Source organism: Thamnophis elegans, chromosome 14, assembly GCF_009769535.1.
Source record: "Thamnophis elegans isolate rThaEle1 chromosome 14, rThaEle1.pri, whole genome shotgun sequence".
NCBI classification, from domain to species: domain Eukaryota; kingdom Metazoa; phylum Chordata; class Lepidosauria; order Squamata; family Colubridae; genus Thamnophis; species Thamnophis elegans.
In genome coordinates, this window is record NC_045554.1 from 7,963,678 (window position 1) to 7,987,589 (window position 23,912).

Sequence of the window (23,912 nt, forward strand, 5' to 3'; positions counted from 1 at the left end):
GATTATAAGCATCTCTGTACCCACTTGGAATACTTTGAAAATCTCATCCCATCATTTGAGGTAGCATGCATGGAAAACAGACTGGAACTTTTAACATGTCTTATCACATGATGTTTCTACTAAATTCCCAGCTATGCATTGGATATACAGGAACACTTCTCATATCTCTGAATTAGTGTGGAAAAGACAACCTTTTGTTCCTCCACTGCCTGTTCCAGATTTCAGGTTTTGGGAGGTTAATCCTCTGCTGTGCCAGTGGCATTTGGTGCTTTAGAGGTCCTGAAGATTGGCAGGTTGTTGGCACAGGTAGAAGAGGAACAGAAAGCTTTGGAACTCCAGAAAGTTTTGTTCCTTGAAGATCTGATTTTACATGTTGCTCATTTGGAGTAATTTTTTTTTTTACAAAACTTCATTTCCAATCGGCTATTTTTAATTTTGTACTTGAGGGTGTTGCATGAAACCGTTAAAGGTATGGTCCCCCCCCCCCCTTTGTGAATGCATAATCACAAAGTTGGTATTTTCTCACCCACCCACCACCCTTTTTTTGAGGTGTATAAAGTTTGGCCAACTTGCAGGTCAGGACTATATACTTTAAAAACACAAAAATACATAAATACAAAGTGAGACCTAGTTTGCTTCACCCTCCTGTTGTGCTTTGCTTTTAGATCACCTCCTTTTCCTGTTGAATGCAGGTTCTGTTTTTTCCTGATGTGCAAAAGTAGGGAGCTTACATTAGAAGCATCTTCCCACTGTGGTTTTTCTCTTGAGCACTTCTGACTGAAATTTTGCTGGTTAAAGGAATCTTGTTCTTTAAGAGGAGTAATTAATTGGACCCCCAGTGCTCTCTGAGCTTGGTGGCTTTCTTGCAAACGTTTCATGACCCAACTAGGTGACTTCAGTGATTGAAGGGGCTGGGATTGTGGTATGATGAAGGAGGAAGACTGCGATCCTTGGTGTTCTCTGAGCTTGGTTGTTTTCTTGTGGACGTTTCACTACCCATCTAGGTAACACCATCCGTCTCACCCTAGTTTAAAGCACTGTACTTTTGCCTTGCAACAAGACAAAAGCACAGCTCTCTTCACCCAGCCACATAATAATGTACAAGTACTTTAAATGGCAAGCCTGTTCAAAAGGCAGGAGGACAGTTCCCATCGTGCCTGCTGGCTGGGGCTCATGGGTGCTGGAGTTCAAGCGCCCACTGACTTCCCTCAGACGTTAAAAGGCGTTTTCCTCCTCCCTCCTCGAGGGCGGGGCCTTGTCTGTCTCCTCCCCCCCCCCCCACCTTCACGCGCCAACCCGAGTAACGGCCGAAAAGGAAGGCGGCGACCGAGCCAAACAGACAGCACTTGCGTCCAATCAGAAAGCGGGCAGAGGCGGTGCTTCGGGGAAGGGGGGGCGTGGCGCGGCCGCGCGAGGCCAGGGAGCGACGGGACGACGAGTTCGCGCTGCGGCTGCCGCACAAAATGGCGGAGGGCGATAACCGGAGCACCAACCTGCTGGTGGGTGAGGGCCGAGTGACCGAAGCGATGCGGGGAGCGGGCGAGGAAGGGCAGGGGGCCGGTTACATTACACGCGCGGAAGGAAGGAAGCGGCTGCCCCGGAGCCCAAGGCGGTGGCGCCCAAAGGAAGCGCGTCTGCGGGCGGAAAGGAAGTCTGTGGTAGCCTTGTGGGCGTCTCTGCCTGAGGCGGCTGCGGGGAAGGGTACAGGACTTTCTCCGGGCCCTCCTTTCAGATAACTCCCGTCCTTCAACCGCTTGGGGAGGGAGGGAGGGAAGGCAAAGAGCAGAACGTCCGCAGAGCACCCCCCCTCACGTGTGAACGCAGCCCGTGCGCTCGCATTAAGACGCGTGTTATTTCCCTGGCGGGGCGGGGCCGGGTTTCGTCTGCACGGGAAATGGCGGCTGCGTTCACACGGCGCGCTCGACCCGATTCACGCCTTGAACAACGACGACAAAAAAAGAGCCGAGCTGACTCACTCGCCGTCGCTGCTGGATTTGCATTGAAAGTGGGAGATTTTTAATGGGGTGGGGTGGGGGGTGGGTAGAAGGAATAGAGAGGAATGACCTGACGAGACAGCAGGTTGTGTCCCCGTGTGTTTGCTTAGCTTGTAATGAACACGGGAGTTATGCAAACTGAGTCTGCCCCCTCGTTTCCAGAAATGGTGAGTGCCTCCAGCACTGGAAAATTTTAAGAAGAGATTGGATAACCCTTTGTCTGAAATGGTAAAGGCATAAGGTTTCCTGCCTGAGTGGGGGGATGGACTAGAAGACCTCAGTGTCCCTTCCAACTTTGCTATAGTCTGTTCCATTCTATTCCACTCCACTCTCTATATTCTATTCCTATTGTTTATTCCATTCCATTCCACTCTCTATATTCTATTCCTATTGTTTATATTATTCTATTCCACTCCATATTCTGTTCCTATTATTCAATTTTATTCCACTCCATTCTCTAAATTCTATTCCTACTATTTATATTATTCTATTCTATTCCACTCAATTCTCTAAATTCTTTCCTATTGTTTATATTATTCTATTCCACTCCATATTCTATACCTATTATTTCTACTCCATTTTATTCCACTCCATTCTCTAAATTCTGTTCCTACTATTTATATCAGTGTTTTTCAACCACTGTGCCGCGGCACACTAGTGTGCTGTGACATAATGTAAGGTGTGCCGTGGGAAAATTACTTTATATATAGTCAATATAGGCACAGAGTTAATTTTTTTTAACATTTTCTAATGGTGGTGTGCCTCGTGATTTTTTTCATGAAAAAAGTGTGCCTTTGCACAAAAAAGGTTGAAAAACACTGATTTATATTATTCCATTCCATTCCACTCTCTATATTCTATTCCTATTGTTTATATTATTCTATTCCACTCCATATTCTGTTCCTATTATTCAATTTTATTCCACTCCATTCTCTAAATTCTATTCCTATTTATATTATTCTATTCTATTCCACTCAATTCTCTAAATTCCTTCCTATTGTTTATATTATTCTATTCCACTCCATATTCTATGCCTATTATTTCTACTCCATTTTATTCCACTCCATTCTCTAAATTCTATTCCTACTATTTATATTATTCTATTCCATTCCACTCTCTATATTCTATTCCTATATTTATATTATTCTATTCCTTTCCACTCCACTCTATATTCTACTCCTATTATTTATATTTATGACATTCCACTCTATATTCTGTTTATATTGTTTATATTCTATTCCACTCCACTCTCTATATTCTATTCCTATTATTTATTCTGTTCTGTTTTCTATCCTATTTCTTTCTATTTCTATTCTATTTGTGCTTGATAAAGCTCTGCCAGACCAGGATGGTTGTTTCCTGCCCTCCAGATAGCCTCTCCCGCAATGGCCAAGCCAATCTGGAAGTTTCCAAGATCTTTTAAATAGCACAAGTTGTTTTTCCCGAACATAAATGCAGATGGCCCTAGACTTATCACCACAATTGTGCCCAGAACTTCCACTGCTCAATTAGACAGTTGTTAAGTGAGTTTTGCCCCATTTTGCGACTTTCTTGCCACAGTTTTTAAGTGACTTATCACCTGCAATTGATAAGTTAATAACACAGTTGTGAGGTGACTCTGGCTTCCCCTTTAACTGCTTGTCAGAAGGTCCCAAAAGGGGTTCATGTGATCCCAGGAGACTGCAACTGTCATAAATACATGCCAGTTGTCAAGCCTCTGAATTCTGATCATGAGACCATAGGCTTGCTGCAATAATCATAAGTGTGAAAAACGATCAGGTCACTTTTTTCATTGCCGTTGTAACTTCAGTCATTAAGTGAAAGTTGGAAGCTGAGGATTACTGCTTATCACAACATTTATCAATCTGCTTTTATCCCACCTTTTTAATCTGTAACTCAAATGGATAGCCATATATCAGTGTTCTGTTTTGCTATTAGCTCTACATCCTACCTTAAATCAAACAGGGCATGGAAATATTTCAGAGAGCTATCAAGGCTTAAACAATGACATTTTTCCCCACTAGAATGCAAGTTTGTCCTGATTTACAGAATACAGAATAACAGTTGAAAGGGACCTTTGAGGTCTTTTAGTCCAACCCCCTGCTCAAGCAGGAAAGACTATACCATTCTAGACAAATGGCTGCCCAATCTCTTCGTAAAGAACGCAGATATATCTAATATTCCTGCTACCTCTTTTCCCTAAAACCGCCTTCTGCAGGTGGGTTAAGAGAAGGACTGGCCCAAAGTCACCCAGTTGCTTCCATGTCTTAAGATGGATCTAGAACTCGCCATCTCCTGATTGCTGGCACCTTCATCTCTATACTAAACTGGTTCTTATGAGAGTTGTTCTCCCCAAGTTTTGATACAATGCCGAGAGGGCCCGCTTGGAGGAACGCATTCCCTGCGACAGGCTGAAGATTGTGAATTGTGACCTCCAACTGTTTGAAGGACACTAGCCTTCCTTGGAAATGATGATGATTAGATTATGTTGGATATGCCCAAGGCAAACCCTAAAACTCACAATCATCTTGTTTCTAGATCAGAATGTTTATCATTACATCAAACTGGCTGTCTCCTTGCACATGGGCTGCCAATGAGTGCTACAGAGCACAACCACTTTCACTTCCCAGGGCCATTAGCTTGGAATCTCATTGCCATTTGATTGATGCTTGTTGTGAAAACCCGCATGGGTTCAAGATCCCCAAAGGTGATAGAACCTTGAGAAGGAATCACTTTGAAAAATGCAGTATTTGGCAGATCTTCCTTATATGTCTTGCTGCTGATTATATAACACCCACCATATCCCTTTTCTACAAATGTGATCACAATGTACTACTTACTTGCTGAACTAATCTATGCCCAGAGCTATTTAAAATAAAAAAGAACACGAGTTTCATTTTGCTGGTTTTTCTGACAGAACTGTGGATCTCCCTTTGTGGTTTCAAGAGATACTTTCAAAGCTAGCTATGGTAATAGGAAAAGGAACAAGCAGGATGTTTTGTTAAGGGTACCGAATTTTCCTCTGTGATTCATCAACATTTAGCTAAAATCAAATATTTGACCTTTTCTTTTTCAAATCACAAGTCTTCAGTTATAAATTATTCTAAATTTAACATCAAAGAAAGAAATCTTGCAGACGTCATTGTTTAAAAATGTCCTGCTTAATGGAATGTACATACCTTTTAATATTTTGCTGCAGGCTGCAGAGACAGCTGGCTTGGAAGAACAGTTGCAGGGATGGGGTGAAGTGATTCTGGTGACTGACAAGATCCTTCGCTGGGAAAAAACATGGTTTCCAGCTGCCATGCTTTCTGTCGTGTCTGTTATCTTTCTGTAAGTGACGTCACTTTAACATTACTTTCCAGCAATTCTTTTAATTAAATTAGAAGGTATATTTTCAAGACACCGCACTGCTACACCAAAGTGAAGAGGATTTGTTTGTGTAAGTAAATGTAGAGTACTCAGAAAGAAAGTCTTGGGGTCGACTTAGGATGCCGTCTTAATTTTCTTTAAAAGAAAGAATCGGCTGGAATTCAGCAAAGAGCAAAACAAATAAATCTAAAACTAATCTGCATTTTAAAGCAAACTTGGTGCTCATAAATTGACGGCACAGTTTCAATTAGGATTTAGTCCTCTTAAGCAGTAGGGCTCTGAAAATGGTTTGCAAATGTTGGTACCAAGTGGAGGTGTGCAAAATGAGAATGTTCTGGCACCTGAAACAAACTGGAACTTAGAATTTGGGGCAGTTTAGAATGTTCTGTTAGTAGAGCTGGTACTAATCTTACTTTCTATAAGACATACTACAGAAAGAAGGATTTGCTGGGAGGGGGAAAAATGGACTGGTGCACCAGATTGTAAATTGACACTTCATATTACAGGCAGTCTCAAGTTAAAACCACACTTGAGCCCAAAATTACTGTGGCTAAATGAGAGTTTTGCCCCATTTTAAGACCTTTCTTGCCATGGTTGTTAAGAGAATCACGTAGTTAGTAACATGGTTGTTAAATGAATCTGACTTCCCCCTTCGACTTTGCATGTTGGAAGGTTGCCAAAGGGGATCACATGACCCTGGGGCACTGTAACCGTCATAAATGTGAGTCAGTTGTCAAGCGCCTGAATTTTGATCAGGTGCCCATGGGGATGCTTGCAATGGTGGTAAATGAAGAACAACTTTTGAATGCTGTAGCTTCGAACGGTCACTAAATGAACTGTTGTAAGTTGAGGATTACCTATGTAGCCAGTTAGTATAGAAATAGTTGAGGCGGCTTAACGGAATGGCTGCTCTGTGAGATTTAAGGAGAGCTTGGTCTCTCGACAGAAAGGTAACACAATAGCCTGTTTTTCTTCACTGAGCTCCTAGCACAAGATCTGCTGGCTGAGTGACAGCTGAAGTAAGCCGAAGGCAGCTGATCTCTCAGCAGAACTTATGAAATAAGATGCATGACTGATTGCAGATACGGGAAAGGCTGGTAGTATTCCCTTAGAACATGTTCAGGGTGAGAGCCCTGCTTAGAGAAAACTGCTGCCAAAAGAGAATGGGGGGAAAACCTCAATAGCAGCATAAAATCTCAATGTGGAAAGAACAGATTGTCTGCGTTAAACTTTGTCATGACTAGAAGTCACAGGATGAAGTTAAAGAGATTAGAATAATTTAAGTACAAGCATTCTAAGAACTCAACAGTGCTACATTTCCTTATTTGGCAATTGTTTGCAGGCTCCAAGACCTGTATTGTACCAGAGCCATAGTAAAGGTGATATCAATCAGATGGCTGCAGTTATGTCCAGTGTTAAACACATAGCAGCTGGGTCAGAGGGCTGTAGAAAAAATGTTTGAACTGTGGCCTTTCTATCCCAGAGGAATGTTTTCTTTTGATGCCAGTGAATTCTGTTTGCAAACATGTAGCTGCTTTAAGTGTCAAAATAGATTATACAACTTGTCCCTTGCAACATACTTACTTTTTAAAAAAATTAGAAGTGGGAGCCATCAGTGACTGAATCTAGATTTCTTTTTAAAGTGGCTTAATCTACCATTCACTTAATTTATAGCAACAATATTCACAAACTAATACAGCAATCTTAGCAGAATTTATAGTTCTGATATTTTAATGTCCATTTTTGTTTGAGACTTTGTTTATGTAGTAAGTCTCATCGCAGATAAAAATAATGTTGCCTGGGGGTGATGGATTACAATACATTTAGAGACTATGAGGTTGTAGAGGATACCAATTGTACAATTCAGTTCTAGTTTCTTTGACTGGTTGGTAATGAACTTCTATGTCTTTCAAAGTCCAATAGGTTTTCTCTTTGCTTCAGCTCCCTCCTAATACCTGCTAAGCTTGTTCTCCCATTAGTCAAATTATGTTTCTGTTGCAGAAACAAGATACGTTGCATAACAATATTTTTTTCCAGATCTGTACTTGTTCCTGTCCCTTTCCCCCTACCTCCAATGCACTCATTATTATGTATCAGTTGCAATTTTTAATTAAAGTGCACCATGCATACTAATTGTTGTATTTTGCCTTCTAGGAGGTAGATAGAATTTCATGTATTTAATTACAAGTGCTTGTGGAGATGTTGGAGGTGTGTTGGTAGAACATGAATATGACTTGTAATTTCGTATGCAGATGATACTGTTGGCTAAATGATTGGCAACAAATACTGGATCAATTCTGATGTAACAAGAAAAGGTTGCATTGGTTAAAATTGATTTAATTTTAAACTAAAATTCGATTAAAAATCGAATTGCTGTCGTTCCTATTTGAGGTATCTAATGGACAAAATTGCTTGAATCTGCTTTGAAGTGAACATTGCCTTGTACACAACAGTCTAACTTGGTTACCTGGTTTGAGCTTGTTGGTTTTAAGGAAGTGAACACGGGGCAGAGAGCTAGAGATATTTGGATGACTGCAATGTGCTGGACATAGGACTGCCCTCAAAGGCTGTTTGGAAGTTGCAGCTGGTCCAGAATGCAACAGGTTACTTAGGAGCACACCTTAGTATGCTTAGGTAACTTCATGATTATAGAAGCTACACTGGGTTTCACTAGGCTTCTGAGTGTAATTCAAAAGTGCTGGTTGTTACTCACTGGGTCCTTTCCAGCCCAAGATCAGGAAACATGTCTGCCTGTCTAGTTTGGATTGCATACGTTTTGCTTTAATTGTTGAATTACTATCTCGATTCCTTTGCTTCAACAGGTTGATCTACTATGTGGACCCCTCTGTTCTTTCTGGCGTTTCCTGCTTTGTCATGTTGTTTTGTCTGGCTGACTATCTGGTACCCGCTCTTGCTCCTAGAATCTTTGGCTCCACTAAATGGTACGTTTGAATACTAAAATCCACGAATGGTTCCTCTTTAAAAACAAAATCACTCAAGAAAAGAAACAATCCCTGGTCAACCCTTTGCTGTATGAACTGTGTGTGTTGATAATTGAGAATAAACAGCCCTCCATGAAAATAATCTACCTGCTCCTGATTTTCCACTGTTGCCAGCAGGGTCATTGGCCTGAGTCATGGGTGGGCAACTTCACAACTTGTGGACTTCAGCTCCCAATTCCTGCTCCCTCAGGAATCCTGGGAGTTGAAGTCCACTGATTGCTATAGTTGCCCACTCCTGGGCTGAGTCAATCTCTTTGTTTTTTTCTTTCTTATTTTTCTTTCTTAATAAACAATGGCGTGCCTCAGTAGCAGCCTCAGAACATTTTGAGGTAATGCAGCTAAGGGACCTCCCTGCTGCAAATCATTGTTTGCCGACCCAGCTACATAAAATGGAAGGAGGGAGCACTATGTATGTTGTAACGTTCCCGTGGTTCGCCCATGAGGCCAATGTTGAGAAAAGACAAGACACGAACTTTCTCGGGATGGAGCGACCCAGATTGGGGTCTGAGAGCCCCTTTTATTGAGATAGGACACAAAGGCAGGAGGAGCAATCAGCATGTGAGTAAAAACAGCCTGTAAAAGTACAATTTCTAATCTACTGCTCAGTCTATATATGGTCAAATCCTGGACGTCAATGGTAGGGCACATCTCAGAATGTTATGTTATGCACTATCAGGATGTTATGGCGTTTTAGGAGTTTGTTTTCTCCTGTGTGATTCAGCGTGGCTCTGCATGCCCCAGTATGAACTAGGCCATGGGGGACACACACCTACACAAGGAACTATATTACAACAGTATGTAAACCCCTTGAGTTCCTGTTACAAAAAGTAAGATAGAAACTAAGGTATTCAATGGAAAATTGCCTTAAATTAAACTTCCAGCATGCAGTTTGTGATACCTTCTTCATCCCTTATGTGGTCAGTGCAAATGGATGCAGAGTCTATAAAATTTAGAGAATTACACAGAATACATTGGATCAACTTAGATCTTAAATGTATGGGAAACCTAACAGATAATAGCCAGGGGTAATAACGCTAAGGAGATACTTTGCAGGTGTAGGAAAAATGGAAGGCGAGTAAATGAATGATGACCGTATATGCAGGGTTGAATGTTTTGTTCAGGAGAGGAAAAATATTGCTGTTTTGCTTTGAAAACTTTCTTAAAGGACAACTGAACAACAGCAGCGCTTCCATGAAATCTGCAGCAACCTGGTGAAAACACGCCGCAAAATCATTGGCTGGTGGAAACGCCTCTTTACATTTAAGGAAGAAAAGCCTAAAATGGTAATTTATTTGTTTTTCGGAAGATGTTCCAATCCCGTAACACGATTAACTCAGTCTAGGTTACAGTCTTTGTAGTAAAATCAAACTATGGAAATTCTCAGTCGTCCAAGTCATGGTTGTCCCAAAGATGTTTTTTCAAAAGGCAACTGGGCTTCCCTCATTTCTCCTTGAAGACATTTTGCTTCTCACCCAAGAAGCTTCTTCAGTTCTTCATCCAAAATTTTCAGTTCAATTCTTCTCATCCGAGAAGCTTCTTCAGTTCACGAAGAACTGAGCAGAACTGAAGAAGCTTCTTTGGATGAGAAGCAAAACTTTTTCAAGGAAAAACAAAGTCCAGTTGCCTTTTGAAAAAGCACCTTTGGGACAATAAAATCAAAGGCTTTAATTGCTGCACCTGATTTGCATTTGTATAATGGGCATCCATCTTTACCTAAATGTAAGTTTTGAAATGCAGACGTTAGAAAGTGCACCTACCATCTAATAATTATATTTTTATTTTACTTGATAGCAGTAACTTTACCAGGAATCCCTGACAGCATTTTTATGCATTTATGCTTTGAGGATAATCAGATTGTCACACCTCTGAATCAGTATGTAAAATAAAATCTTATCCAGAATAAGCCAATGAACTATTTTGTTCGTTAATGATTATGTATGATCTCTCTTCTAGTACTTCACAACAATGGTGTGTTTGTTAGCTGTGATCGCGTGGATAGGACAGCAAGTTCATAACCTCTTTCTCACTTATCTTGTTGGTAAGCAATAGATAAAGCTGACAGGCCTGGGGTGGGGTGGGGGTTCCTCTGCCAGCAAGTGGGAACATTTCAATTAGCAAATGCAGGAAACAAACTTGGAACAGAAAAAGAATGATAACTTGTTTTTATTTCGCTTTTTTTTTAAAAGTGTGCTTCATCTTGTTGTTCCCTGGATTAAACAAACACGGGGTAATTTCCAAATACGCTGGAATGGCAAAAAGAGAGGTCAACAAACTCCTGAAGCACAAAGAAAAGAAAAATGAATGAAGTGTTGCTTGCTCCCTCACCCAAATATATAATTCTGTTCTGGGAACAATTCAGATGACTCGCTGCGTATTTAATAGTATAGAAGTGCTTATACCAGCCATTGCCTTTTTTTAACTTTAATGTGGGACCTTTTTCTGCTGTACAACCCCCAACCATGTGGTCCCCAAACCACACATTGATACAGTGTGTTAACACAGACCATCATTCTTCTAGTAAGTGTGATTAGCCATCTAGTGTAATAAGGCTGTGAGATCAGTAATTAATGGTGTTGGTAAGATGATTACAATTGTGGAGCTATCCCGTGTTCATATTTTTTGGTGTAAAAGATAGCTAAACTTCTGTATTCCTTCTGAGTGTTTTATGGACACACACACAGTACTGACCAGATTTATTTGGCAATATCCTCCAGATTAAATGAATACAATTCGTATTTTAAATTGTGGATTACAGTGATTTGAGTAAGCAAGGCTGCTAGAATTGTGCATCCAAGTTAAACCCCTATTTCCATAATAAAAATGTATTGCACTGGAATTATACAGGAAACAGGTTTAGGAAGCGAAATCAGCTTCCCCCCCCCCCCTTTTTGTTTAAATTGCTGTAATTTTGATGTCATGTTCTGATGATTTTAACAAACATGGTCTAAAAAAAACATGTTGAAAAATACTTGATGCATCCATCTTGTGAACATATTTCTCTTTGTTGTCTTAATAACAATGTCCTATTTTGTCTCCAGTATGAATTTAAATTTCATAATTTCAAATGAATGAACAGTATTAACTCCCAGTTTGAAACCAGTCTTGAGTAACCTTAATGCTTTGGGTTTTTTTTATCTTTAGGCTTTCTTTCCAGCAAAATAAGGGTTGTTAGGAAATTTAATGCATTTACATTATTGCCTTAGATCTGCCTCTTTCAAATTAATAAGCCATCAGTATAAATATTTACAGTTTTTTCTATTAAATAAAGGAACACATTGAAAAAAACCTGCTTTGGGCAAAATTGGTTTGGCTGGATAAGTTGGACCGTGTTTTTCCTTTATTTGCCTAGAATTAATATGAATATATCCTAGAGATTGGGTGATGATCCACACAAAAAATGGCCAGATCAGTCAAAAGTATTATTCCCTGCTGGACTTAAACACATCTAAATTATTTTGATTCTTTTTTCCATGGCCAAATTTGCTTTTGCCAATGATATCAGTTGCTTGACCGGTATGTGTAGGATGAGGAAGAGCACAAGGAAATTATTATCTATATATTGGCAATGCAGATATTTGGTTGAGAGATTTAATTCAATCAGTTGTAATAACTTAAAATTATTAGAATCTATTTAGTGCTACACAGAGCTCCAGATAGATTAATTTCAATACAATACCAAACGCCCTGTGGTTTGTGGTATTAGAATTTATTTTGGGGAGAGATTAAACTTGGCTAAGATACTGCTTCTCCAAACCAATTGAAACCTTCTGTTTTGAGGATGCCAAATTGGTTCAGCATGGTAGGAATGACTTTCACTTTTATTAACGCCATCTTTACTTTTAGATATTGGGTAGATACTTAAATACTACTCAATGTTCCTATAGTAAGAAAGGCTGTATCTTTGTCAGGTGAAGACTTTTCAGATTAGAACCCCGTCAGAGCAATTAATTTATCTTAAAATGTGCGTCCTTTCATTGTAATAAAACATACAATAGCAGAAGCACAAGCAAATGACAAAAAAGTTTTAATAAATTGATTCAAAGAAGTCATTTTTAGGTTTTTTTAAGGCACACTATTGACTGTCACTACCTTTCTTTTTTATTATTTTTTTTCTTGCATTGTAATGCAGTGTTTTAAATGAGCAAAACGATATTGTAAGAGGAAAGAAGCTCGCCACGTGTAAAAAGTAGGACAGATACATGGTGGAGTGGAAGTTAGTTTAAGTTTTGCGTGCTGGTCATTTTTTGTCCTTTCCTTTGTGTTAAATGTGTAATATAGATGGATGTTAATGTATATTTAGGAAACTAAAAAGTTGAATAAAAATGTGAACAGAAGAAAAATGTGCGTCATGTTTTATTAAAGGTCAATGCCAGCCGCGTCTCTAGTTATTTAATAATTATCCAGAAACACAACACCCCCCAGCAAAACGTGTCTGCTGTTCTCAGGAGCTAAGCTGCTGAGAAGTTTCTTCTCACTTTTTCTTAACTTGCTCTTTCCTTATTGACAAACTGGGACACCATTTTTGTATCAATAATGTTGAACCCCAGCTTATTTCTATGATGGCACTTTGAACACAACATGAAGTTAAGCTGAGAGATGATCTATCTGGGTTTTAAAGGTCCCAAAGGTGCTTTTTCAAGAGGCAACTTTCTGCATTCTGCAGAGGATGCAAATGGCCAGCTGTCTGCAAGGAGTATAAATCCTTTCATTTCCCCCACCATCCAGTCAGAGCTGAAGAAGCTTCTTGGATGAGAAGCGAAAGGTCTTTAAAGAAAAACTAGAAAGTCCAGTTGCCTCTTAAAAAAAAAAAAAGCATCTTCGGGACAAACCCGTGATCTGGATGACTGAATCTCCTTAGACTTTTAAATAATATGTATATTTAATTGAAGTATCCCCTAAACATTTCTTTATGCTACAAACACTACAAAAACAATGAAGCCAACCTCACATTTAATTAGCCTGCTGCATATCTCCAGCCCACATAGGTTCAGCTTGTTCTGCAAAATTACATTTAGATTGAGTAAACCATGGTTCATTCCAACGTCGCTACAGAGGTTCTGCAAGAATAATTCATTTGTGAATTCTCTTTGTAAAATAGTGATTAAAATCCACCTGTATCTTGAAGTTGCCAAGTTTGAGAAATCTAGCTTTAAAATTACTGTCTACCATTCAGTCACACTGTAAGTCAACCTAAAGTTTAGATTCCCAGGATAAAAAACTCATTTCATAGAATTATTAGAATTCTGCACTGCTTTGTGGGATGCAGGGAAGCCATGTTGTCATTGCAATTCCCTTCCATTAAAAAAGATAACAGATACAGATTAACAGAGTTGGAAGGGACCTTTAGGTCATCTAGTCCAACCCCATACCCAAGCAGGAGACCTACACCATTTCTGACAGATTCCAGTCTGTCAGTCCAGTCTCTTCCTGAAAGCTTCCAGGGATGAAGCTCCCACAACTTCTGAAGGCAACTTCTGTTCCATGGGTTGATTGTTCTCACTGTCAGAAATTTTCTCCTTATTGCCAGGTTGAATCTCTCCTTGTTCTGTTTCCATCCATTATTCCTTCTCTGGTCTTCAGGTGCTTTAGAAAACAGCTTGACCCCCTCCTCTCTGTGGCAGCCCCTCAAATATTGGAAGACTGCCATCATGCCTCCCCTGGTTCTTCTCGTCACTAGACTAGCCATGCCCAGTTCCTGCAACCGTTCTTCATGTGTTAGCCTCCAGTCCCCTAATCATCTTGGTTGCTCTTCTCTGCACTCTTTCCATAATCTCAACATCTTTTTTTTATAGTGTGGTGACCAAAACTGGATGCAGTACTCTAGGTATGGTCTTACTAGGGCTTTATAGATTGGTATTAGTACCTCACTTGATCTCGACTGTATCCCTCTGTTAATGCAACTTGCATTGCATTGGATTGCATTGGGTTTTTTAGCTGCCCAACACACTGTTGGCTCATATTTAGCTGGTTGTCCACTAAGACTCCCAAGATTTAACAAGTTTTAACAGTAACAGCTGTGGACAGGAAGGCACTACAGAGAGTGATCCATTCGGCACAAGAAACCATTGGTTGCCCTCTGACACCACTGGATGACATCGCCAGATCTCGCTGCTTTAGCAGAGTAAGGAAGATACTCAGAGATGATTCACATCCTGGTCAGTGTCTCTTTGCACTTCTACCATCAGGCAGAAGACATCAAAGTATAGACAGCCGAACAAACAGGTTTAAAGATAGTTTCTATTCTTGGGCTGTGAGACTTTTAAATACAACCACAATCACTCCATGCACACGCTAGTTTTTTTTTCTTTTTCTTTCTTTTTTCGTTTGTTATAATTTTGCACCAGTGGGGTTAAAACCAATTTCGTTGTATTTAAGTACAATGACAATAAAGATTATACTTATTCCTCTCACAGTCACCACTGTTAAGCTTGACTTCACACAGTTTATACGTACACTTTTGCCTAAGTGTAAGGCTTTACTTTTGTCTACATTAAATTTCATTTAGAGTTCTACATTCCCCCCCCCCGCCCTCTTCCCTTCAAAAATCCCCTTAGCTGGAGTTTGTGGCTTTGAAATGAAATCAAATGGAATGAATGAAATGAAAACAACCCTCCTTTTCATCAGATCCAAAAAAAAAAGACCGACCCCTCTTCCCTTTCCATTCTCTATAGTCTTCCCATCCATTCCCGACGCGGAAGACTGGATCCGGAAGTCCTCTCTGCATCCGCTCCTTCTTGGTTATCTTGCCGCCTCGAATTCCCATAATACTCCGCGCGCGCGCGGCCGCCTTCCTTTTTCCGCCATCTTGCTGCCCTGGTGAGTAACGAGACGCTTTGGGTCCCCGATAAGATCCGTCCCGCATCGCCTCCATCCCGGCTTCTCGGGCCGTTTGAACGCCGGTTCTGGCAAGCCGGGGCTCCGCTCGATTCGCTCGGCTCCTTCGGAGGAAGCCGCGCGGCTCCTGGCCCTGGCGGCGCTGGCCTGAACCCCGGCCGGGGGTGGTGGCGGCGGCTGGTTAGGAGAGGAATGCCTAGGAGTGGAGCTTGGAAGGCAAGCTCGGGAAGCGAGCTGGGCTTGAGTCGGCGGCACGGGCCTCAGGTGGGAAGGAGGGACGGAAGCCGAGACGGGCCGGCCCGAACTTTCAAAGCCCTGTTCCCTTCCCACTAGGTTATAAACACGTGTCGTGTGAACCCAGGACTCCCACGTTGTGGGAACAGGGTAATGCAAAGCAATGCAAAATAAACACTTTTAAAACCTTGCTTGGAAGGGGAGAGGGAGCTGGAAAGGGGGCAATCCTGGCTGGTGAAACCCCTCTACCAATATGGGCCAGGAGGCTGGGATTGGGCTGCAGCAAAACCTGAGTTTGCCTTGGTCTCTTGCAGGGTGGGAGTGTGTGTGGGGGGGGAGGTCGGATCCCCTCCTTTTTAACCCGTGTCCCAAGTTTGCAACGTGGGCTGCCCGACTTGTTGCCCCAAGTGCCCGTCCTGTGTAGCCTTGCCTTCCATGATGGTTGAGGGCAGAATTAATGGCGCATCCCCTTCCATCCTGCAGGCGAAGGTTAAGAAAGTGGAAAGGATGGTAACTTGCCAGCTCAAGGCAAAACCTATTTGAAGTCCCAGATATTTTGCGTATGTTCAGTTTACATCCATGTCGCCCTGCACATGGATCTAGTATCCTGTGTTCTCCAAATGCTTGGAGAACTCCCCGGATTCCCAACTAGCATGGCGGTTTGTGGCATGGGAACTTGTAGCGACATGCAACTGGGGGAGATATCAGCTTGCCATGGTCTGTTCTGTAGAAAAATATACCAGCTGCCCATGATGCTTTGTTTGGCTTTAAGATTTTTGCAGATATTTAAGGGATTAATCCAAAGGATAAGGGACCAAAACATGCTCCCTGTTCCAACTTTACCCCCCCCCCCACACTTCAAAAAAATGAATCATAATGTACCCTTGTGTATATATGCAAAATGATAGCTTTCAACATAGGCAAAGCCAGCTCATGTCTGAATAAGGAGAAGATATGGTCCTTTCTAAACTCAGCAGTTAATGATACCTTTCAGAAAGATACTACAAGTTTAATCCCTGCATTTTGGTGCCAATTAATTCATGGGGTACAGAGCAAGTTTCTGATAATAATCTGCCAAGAAAAAGTTCTACAGATGTGTTTAAAATCATCTTGGTTTGCGTTTGAAAAGGTTTTTTTTATCTCCGTGTAAAAGAGATGAACAAGATCACAGAATACCTTGTAAAGTCAAGATCAGAAAGCTTTATTGCATTCAAACTTATTATTGCTGAAATAACAACTGGATTGAAATAGTATTTGTTGTCTAGCTCACAAAAGTGAGCTAAATTTATATTTTATCATCCTGGATTGGTGCATTTTTTGCAAATAGATATTCACACTTTGGGTTATTTTTGTGTATTGGCTTTGAAACTTTCTAATGAGGCTTTAAAAAAAAATTTTAAATCACACTTTATCTTTTTAGTTTTTGTTTAGTAATTCTGTGTACAAGCCAGCCAAACTTTTAACTGGAGAAAATAAGTAAACTGGGTCCCATTAACATTTGTGGAACTTTATCCTTAACTTGGGCTAAATTAGTTTAGTGTAAAGTCAGTACTTTAGATGCTGAACACAAGAGATTTATAGACTAAATTGTTAATTTTAAAATAAATCAGATGGAGAAAGCCACTACTTTTAAGAGAGATGATTTGGCTTGATGGATCTGTAACATGTTTTGGATGTTTGCTCTGACAGTTGAATTTACAAATAATTCAAATAATGCTTTCCTGGAGTTCTGTTTTCTTTCATGTTTAATCCCCAAGCTTTATAATATAATATTTGCTGAGTTTGGAATAAAACCAGTTTGTTTTTATAAGTTGGGCGTTAGTATGGATTGCAACCCCAAAGGGCCCCTCTCCCTCATTTAAAGAATGAAATTACATTTAGTTTGTGTGCTGATTTCACTACTTCGTTGTCTACAAAGTACTTACTTCTCGAGGGTTGCACAGATAATGCATGTAATTTGTTATATCACTTTCCCTTTCTAAAGCCTTCATGTGTCCAAATAGTGGAATTTTGAACAATCTTGCAGTGAATATCCATAAATAACCTATTAAACCAATGTTTCTTAAACCTTTTCTCTCTGAGGATCCCTTTCCACTTTTAAAAATTATGGAGGACCCCCAAAAAGAGTTTTTGTTTGTATGAGGTGTGTGTGTATCATATTAAAAATTAAAAAATGATGCATTCACTGTCACTACTGCTTTTCAGCGATTGTTCAATGGGATTTTAATAACCAGTAAAAGTTCCCCTCGCACATATGTGCTAGTTGTTCCCGACTCTAGGGGCGGTGCTTATCTCTGTTTCAAAGCCGTAGAGCCAGCACTGTCCGAAGACGTCTCCGTGGTCATGTGGCCAGCATGACTAAACGGTGAAGGTGCACAGAAGACTGTTACCTTCCCAACAAAGGTGGTTCCTATTTTTCTACTTGCATTTTTTACATGAAGAAGCTGGGACAAGTAATGGGAGCTCACTGTGTTATGAGGCGCTAGGGATTCAAACCGCCGAAGTGCTGACCTTTCTGGTCGACAAGCTCAGCGTCTGAACCCCTGAGCCACCGCATCCCTCTAATAATCAGTAGAGGCTGGCAAATAATTTTGGAATTCATAAAACCTTGAGAGGGTCTTGGGGGACCCCAGAGATCCTCAGACCATCCTGTGTTAAAAGCATCATTGGCAATTCCAGACTCCTCTAACAAGCTCTCAAAATGTTTCTGTTATTTAAGCAGGCATCATGGTGCGCATGAATGTTCTGGCCGATGCTCTTAAAAGCATCAACAATGCAGAGAAACGTGGAAAGCGTCAGGTTCTCATCAGGCCGTGCTCCAAAGTAATTGTCCGGTTCTTAACCGTGATGATGAAACACGGTAAGTACCAGCACGTACATAACTCATGTGTTACATTTGGGAAAATACTCACCCCTGTATGTTGTATGGAGCTGTGCTCCCAACCTTTGTGTTTGGGAAGACCCAATTAAAAAAATATTGGAAGATGGAGCTTGTTAAATGACTTGCTCCCAATTTTACAACTGCTTTTGCCCCAGCTGTTAATCGAATCATAGGGTGGGTGCTTAAGCGAATCTGGCTTCCCTCGAGGATGGAACCGTTGCAAATACCTGCCAGTTGCCAAGCATCCGAATTTTGATCACGGGGTGCTGCAGTGGTCATAAGCGAAGACGAAATTGTAAACCAGGTTTTTCCCCCCAGCGCCTGTGTAACTTCGAACCGTTGTTAAAGTGAGTGGCTTTAAGTCAATACTGTATTGGTATCTGAATGTAGGTCATTAATTTCTGGTAATCTTTTATGAGGTTGTACAAGCAGGAATTTGAACTCAGAATAGAATTGAGCTGGAAGGAACCTTGGAGGTCTTCTAGTCCAGCCCCCTGCTCAAGCAGGAGAACCGATACTATTTAACTGGCTGTCTAGCTTCTTAAAAACCTCCAGTGATTTCTGTTGGCAAGCTGTTCAATTGGTTAATTGTCCTCACTGTTAAGAAGTTTGAAGTTTCATTTTATTTATATGCCGCCCTATTCCCTAAATCTGGTATTAGCTTGTATTCTAGAATGCATTTCACTTAACTTAAGGAACGCTACTGTGAAATGATAAACGTTTGGGTTTGTTTCATTCCAAAGAGTTCCCCGGGTTTTTGTCCTCAATTTCGATTCAGAGGTTGAAAGTAACGGATTGTGTGTTCTTTTAATCCACAGGCTACATAGGTGAATTTGAGATCATTGATGACCACAGAGCTGGGAAAATTGTTGTGAATCTCACAGGCAGGCTTAACAAGGTAGGAATTCAAGCCAGGTTCAAATTAATTTTGGGAAGATGTACATTTTGTGCCCATCTCTAAGTTTTATCTCATTTGGAGGAAAAAGTCCTACCGTGCATATTTTTGTCACTACAAAGCATCCATTGAAAGCTTTTTGCCCTTGTTCTTTGACCTAAAGGACTGGTAGGTCCATCTCATCGTCAGGTGTCAAAGACAAATCACACAGACAGAAGACAGATGCAGAGCAAGGAGACAGGTGTGTTATATAGTCGGTTCCATAAAATTAGCAGCATAAAATTGTGTGACTCCTTGCCATTTGTCAAAAGACAAGGACTGATCTCCCAAATCGGATTCATAGCATCAGCCCCTAATGTTCCTTAGACTGCTAGGATGGAGGTCTATGGAGGTTCTCAATCACACAGGTCATTGTTGTCCTAGAGGTGCTTTTCCAAAAGGAAACTGGAGTTTTCTTGGCTTTTGAAGAACAGCTGAAGAAGCTTTTTGGAGGAACATTTTCAAGGGAGAAAAACCCAAGAAAGTCCAGTCGTTTCGGAGAAAAATACCTTTGGAACTGGCAGGATGCAGGCAACCTTAAGAAACTGTTTTGACCCCCCTCGTCTCACACCAACACACACTCCGAGCCAAAGATAAGTTACGGCATTTAATTAACAGACAGACAGGTCCTTGGCAGCAAACCGGCACAGACAAGCTTGGGCAGCAATCCAGCACAGATAAGGCTTGCCAGCAATCCAGCCTGCCAAGCTCACAAAAATGTTCTCCGACATTCGTTCCTGCATTGACTTCTGCAAGAGGGGCGTGTGCACAAGCAGTCTTTTTATAGTCTGGAGAGGAGCCTAATGACCACCAGCTGAGTGTAATTACCTCCTGTAACTGCAACTGTTCCTGATGCCTATTAGCTCTTCGGTGCCGGGCATCCAGGAACAACTCACTGCTGGCATCTGGCTCACTCTCCCTTGTCTCCTCTCCAATGGTCCAAGGCTAAGGTACCTCCTGGTGGCCAACCAGCGTCTCTGCACCCTGCTCGGAGCCGGAGCCCTGTCCAGGGTCCTCCAGAGCCGACTCATAGGGCCCCTCGCTGTCGGAGTCTGGTGGCAGCTCCAACGGCTCCTGCTGGGCCACAACAGCAACTTAAGCAAAGAGCCGAGGTGGCGCAATGGTTAGAATGCAGCACTGCAGGCTTCTTCAGCTGACCGCTAGCTACAGTTCAGCAGTTCAAATCTCACCAGGCACAAGGTTGACTCAGCTGTCCACCCTTCCGAGGTGGGTAAAATGAGGACCCAGCTTGTTGGGGGCCATAGGCTGACTCTGTAAACTGCTAAGATACTTCTACCGCTTGCAAAAGCACTATGAAGAGGTATATGAGTTTTAAGTGAGGAGGGGGGGGAAGCTTTGTCAGAGCCTGTTGCTTTGCTCCATGTCCCAGAAATCAATTCTCATGTAGCAGTGCCAACAGACCACACCATAAAAATTAAGGCCATTGCTTACCACTCGATCCATCAAATTTCTTGATGGTTTCTTAAGTCACCGGTCTCCATCCTGGAAGTTTGAAATGTGCTTTTTCAGCGTGACCTGTCAAAACCGCGGTCCACTAAAGCGCGCCCGATCAAAGCGCGTACGTGACATCAGCAGCGCGACAAATAAAATTAAAAATAAATTAAATTAAAATTAAAATAAAATTAAAGCAAGCCGATTCACATAAAGGTAAGGGTTAGGGTTAGGTTAAGGGTTAGGGTTAGGGTTAGGTTTAGGGTTACGTTAAGCGTTAGGGTTAGGTTTAGGGTTAGGTTAAGGGTTAGCGTTAGGTTTAGCGTTAGGTTAAGGGCTAGGTTTAGGGTTAGGTTAAGGGTTAGGCTTAGGGTTAGGTTAGGGTTAGGTTTGGGGGGGTTAGGGTAAGGTTTTCGCGTTAATTTTAAATTTACCGCTCACAGCGTGCCGTTTTCGTCGCGCTGTGATGACATCACGTACGCGCTTTAGTCGAGCGCGCTTTAGTCTACCGCGGATTTGTGGTGGAACCCTTTTTCAGAGCTGAAGAAGCTTCTTGGATGAGAAGCGAAATGTCTTCAAACAAAAAATCAGAAAGTCTTGGGGGAAAAAAAAGCACCTTTGGGACAACTGTGACCTGGATGACTGAGAATCTCCATAAACACTCCATCCTGGAAGTTTACACTTTAGTAGAGGCTTAGAGATCTTTTAACAGCTCAAATCCTGAAGAAAGATTGCTGGATTTCACGAGTTTATTTGAAATGTTTCTCTATTAAGTAATGGACTGCCTGGAAAAACCGAGGTGACATGTTTATGGAAAATGCCTAGGACGGTTAGGAGACAAATCTTTCACAACTTCATCTGTGAATTCTGCATTTCTGAGTCGGATGCAAGAGAGTGATTGCTTTTTCTGGTTTCCCCGTAAAGGTCAAATGGAACAGCTCCAGTGATAAATTTTGAGTTCTGTGCCGAATTATTAGAATGATAAATCTGTTTAATCTATACAGGCATTCTTCCTTCTCCCGTGCATGAGCAAACATGAATTCTGAACAGTCTCTTATATAACCTGTTAGAAGCCAGGCCTTTTTTTAAAAAATAAAATAAAATTAGATTGAGGTTCTCATAACAGGAAGATTGTCTAGACAGCCCTGTTGTGTCAGAGATTAGTTTTTAGGAAGGTTGTAACAAATAGTGTTTCCTCAACATTGGCTTGGCACTCTTCCTAGAGAATTGCTAGATATTTTTTTGTCAAATTCAGCGCCTGTTACTTTGCTCGATTCTACCGTTTCCCTCAAAACAAGACCTCCCCCGATAATAAGCCCAATCAGGCTTTTGAGCGCATGCGCTAAAATAAACCCTCCCCCGAAAATATTGCCACACAGCAGCAAGCATGAGGTGACCACGCTCGCCGCCTCCTGCACCCCAAAAATAATAAGACCCCTCTGAAAATAAGGCCAAGTGCTTATTTCAGGGGTCAAAAGAAAATACGACCCTGTCTTATTTTCAGAGAAACACTGTACTCATTTTTGTACAAATCAAGATTCATTCTGTTAATTTGTCCCAAAGTTCTGAATTATTTCTTTTTATATATGTTGAATGTTGAATGTTGATTTTATTTATATGCTGCTCTTTTCCCCCGAAGGGGACTCAGGGCAGCTCACAACTCAACCAGGGAAGGGGGATACAAACAAAAATTAAAAACGACACAAAACAATACATAATTTAAAACACACAACAGTCATACCATTCGAGACGGGGGCAACGGTTCTTTAGCCCCAGGCCTGTCGGAACAGCCAGGTTTTAAGGGCTTTGCGGAAGGCCTGGAGGGTGGTGAGGGTATATATATATATATGTTTTATTGATGCATTTTTCTTTATAAACGTAAAAAGTTCCATATCTGTTTGAACAGCGTGTTGTCTGGGCACAGTTAGTTTTAAATAAAAGTACAATCATCATCATAATAAAGATCAATATTAATTGCAAAGTAATAATGCGGTTAGTTTATCCATCTTGTAAAATTTTTGATACAACTTTTTTAAAATGATCTTTTAAATCTTTTTAGTTTCTAACCTCTGTTTCTGTCAGATTAGCCGTTGGTAAAACAAATCCCATGATAAGAATATTCAGTTTCTTTTCTTTTAAATGTTAATCTATCCATCTCAGCACATTGTAATATTTTTTTTTTATAACACTTTCCTCTTTCGGGATAGTTCTGAATTATTTCTTCCTGGAGTAACTTGTAGCTGTGGACTCTATCACCCAAATTGGCACTTAAGCAAAATATTATTTTTTTTCCCAGCAAAAGGAAAACCATAAAACGATGAAACTTTTTGAGGTGGTCATAACAGCTCCTCTTTTCCCCTCCTTGTTTTTTTTTTAAAAAAAATAGTTTGCTAGAGGAAGAATTCTATGGAAATTCTGCTGCTCTGTGAACATGAGCTAGTTTTAAACATAACCCTGAGCTGTTTATTTGAGTGGTGCAGTGGCCTAGAGGTGGAGCTCTCGCCTCACGATCAGGAGGCTGTGAGTTCAATCCTAGGTAGAGGCAGATATTTCTCTGAGAACATACCTGCTGAACAAAAACTCCGCACTGGCGATAAGAAAGGCATCTGGGCGTTCAAACACACTCCTAGCTCCATTCAGTTGTCCAGACTCCACCCTGCAAGGGATTATGGGGTTGTTAAATGATGATGACTGAGCTGTTTATTTCTGGCATTAGAAATGTTTTATTTGCATCTTACGTATCCTTCATTCTTTAGCTTTAGGTTCCTCGAGCCAGAAATGGTCTGGCTCTCAAAGGGAAAAAAGAGAGTTCAGATGCTTTTTAGGTGGTGAGGCCCACTAAATCAGCAAGCCGATTTAGCCCGTGGCTTTTTCTGTTGGTGCAAGCAGGAGGTTGGAGTCCCATTAGCTTTTCTTGCCAGGATTGCAATAGAAAGGTAAAAAAATTTCCCCTGTCCAGTCATACCTGACTGTAGGGGGCAGTGCTGATCTCCGCTTCTTAGCTAAGGGAAGCCAGTGTTGTCCAAAGACACCCCCGTGGTCTTGTGACCAGCCCATAACTCAAGGTGCAGGAACACCGTTCCTTTCCCACCGAAGTGGCACCTATTTACCTGCTTGGCAGGCTTTCAAACTGCTAGGTTGGCAGGAACTGGAGCAAGGAACGGGCTCAGCCCATCGCATGGCGCTTGGTTCTCGAACCCCGGGCTGTC

The 23,912-nt window shown here is 41.3% G+C and overlaps 2 protein-coding genes across 3 annotated transcripts; both read left to right on the plus strand.

The window, feature by feature from the left end:
- Positions 1-1,392: 1,392 nt before the first annotated feature.
- ARL6IP1 (ADP ribosylation factor like GTPase 6 interacting protein 1) lies at positions 1,393-12,546 on the plus strand. Its single transcript, XM_032230570.1, has 6 exons — positions 1,393-1,499; positions 5,194-5,327; positions 8,189-8,308; positions 9,534-9,651; positions 10,322-10,406; positions 10,555-12,546. Exons 1-6 carry the CDS (start codon positions 1,464-1,466, stop codon positions 10,671-10,673), a joined length of 612 nt encoding a protein of 203 aa, XP_032086461.1. The 5' UTR covers positions 1,393-1,463; the 3' UTR covers positions 10,674-12,546.
- A 2,532-nt stretch (positions 12,547-15,078) lies between these two features.
- On the plus strand, positions 15,079-19,293 carry RPS15A (ribosomal protein S15a). 2 transcript variants are annotated; one of them, XM_032230133.1, is made up of 3 exons: positions 15,079-15,184; positions 18,156-18,296; positions 19,136-19,293. In XM_032230133.1, exons 2-3 carry the CDS (start codon positions 18,164-18,166, stop codon positions 19,276-19,278), a joined length of 276 nt encoding a protein of 91 aa, XP_032086024.1. In that variant the 5' UTR covers positions 15,079-15,184; positions 18,156-18,163; the 3' UTR covers positions 19,279-19,293. The 2 variants fall into 2 exon arrangements, with proteins under 2 accessions (XP_032086024.1, XP_032086025.1); XM_032230134.1 differs by having other exon boundaries at positions 15,082-15,184; positions 18,159-18,296.
- Positions 19,294-23,912: the final 4,619 nt, after the last annotated feature.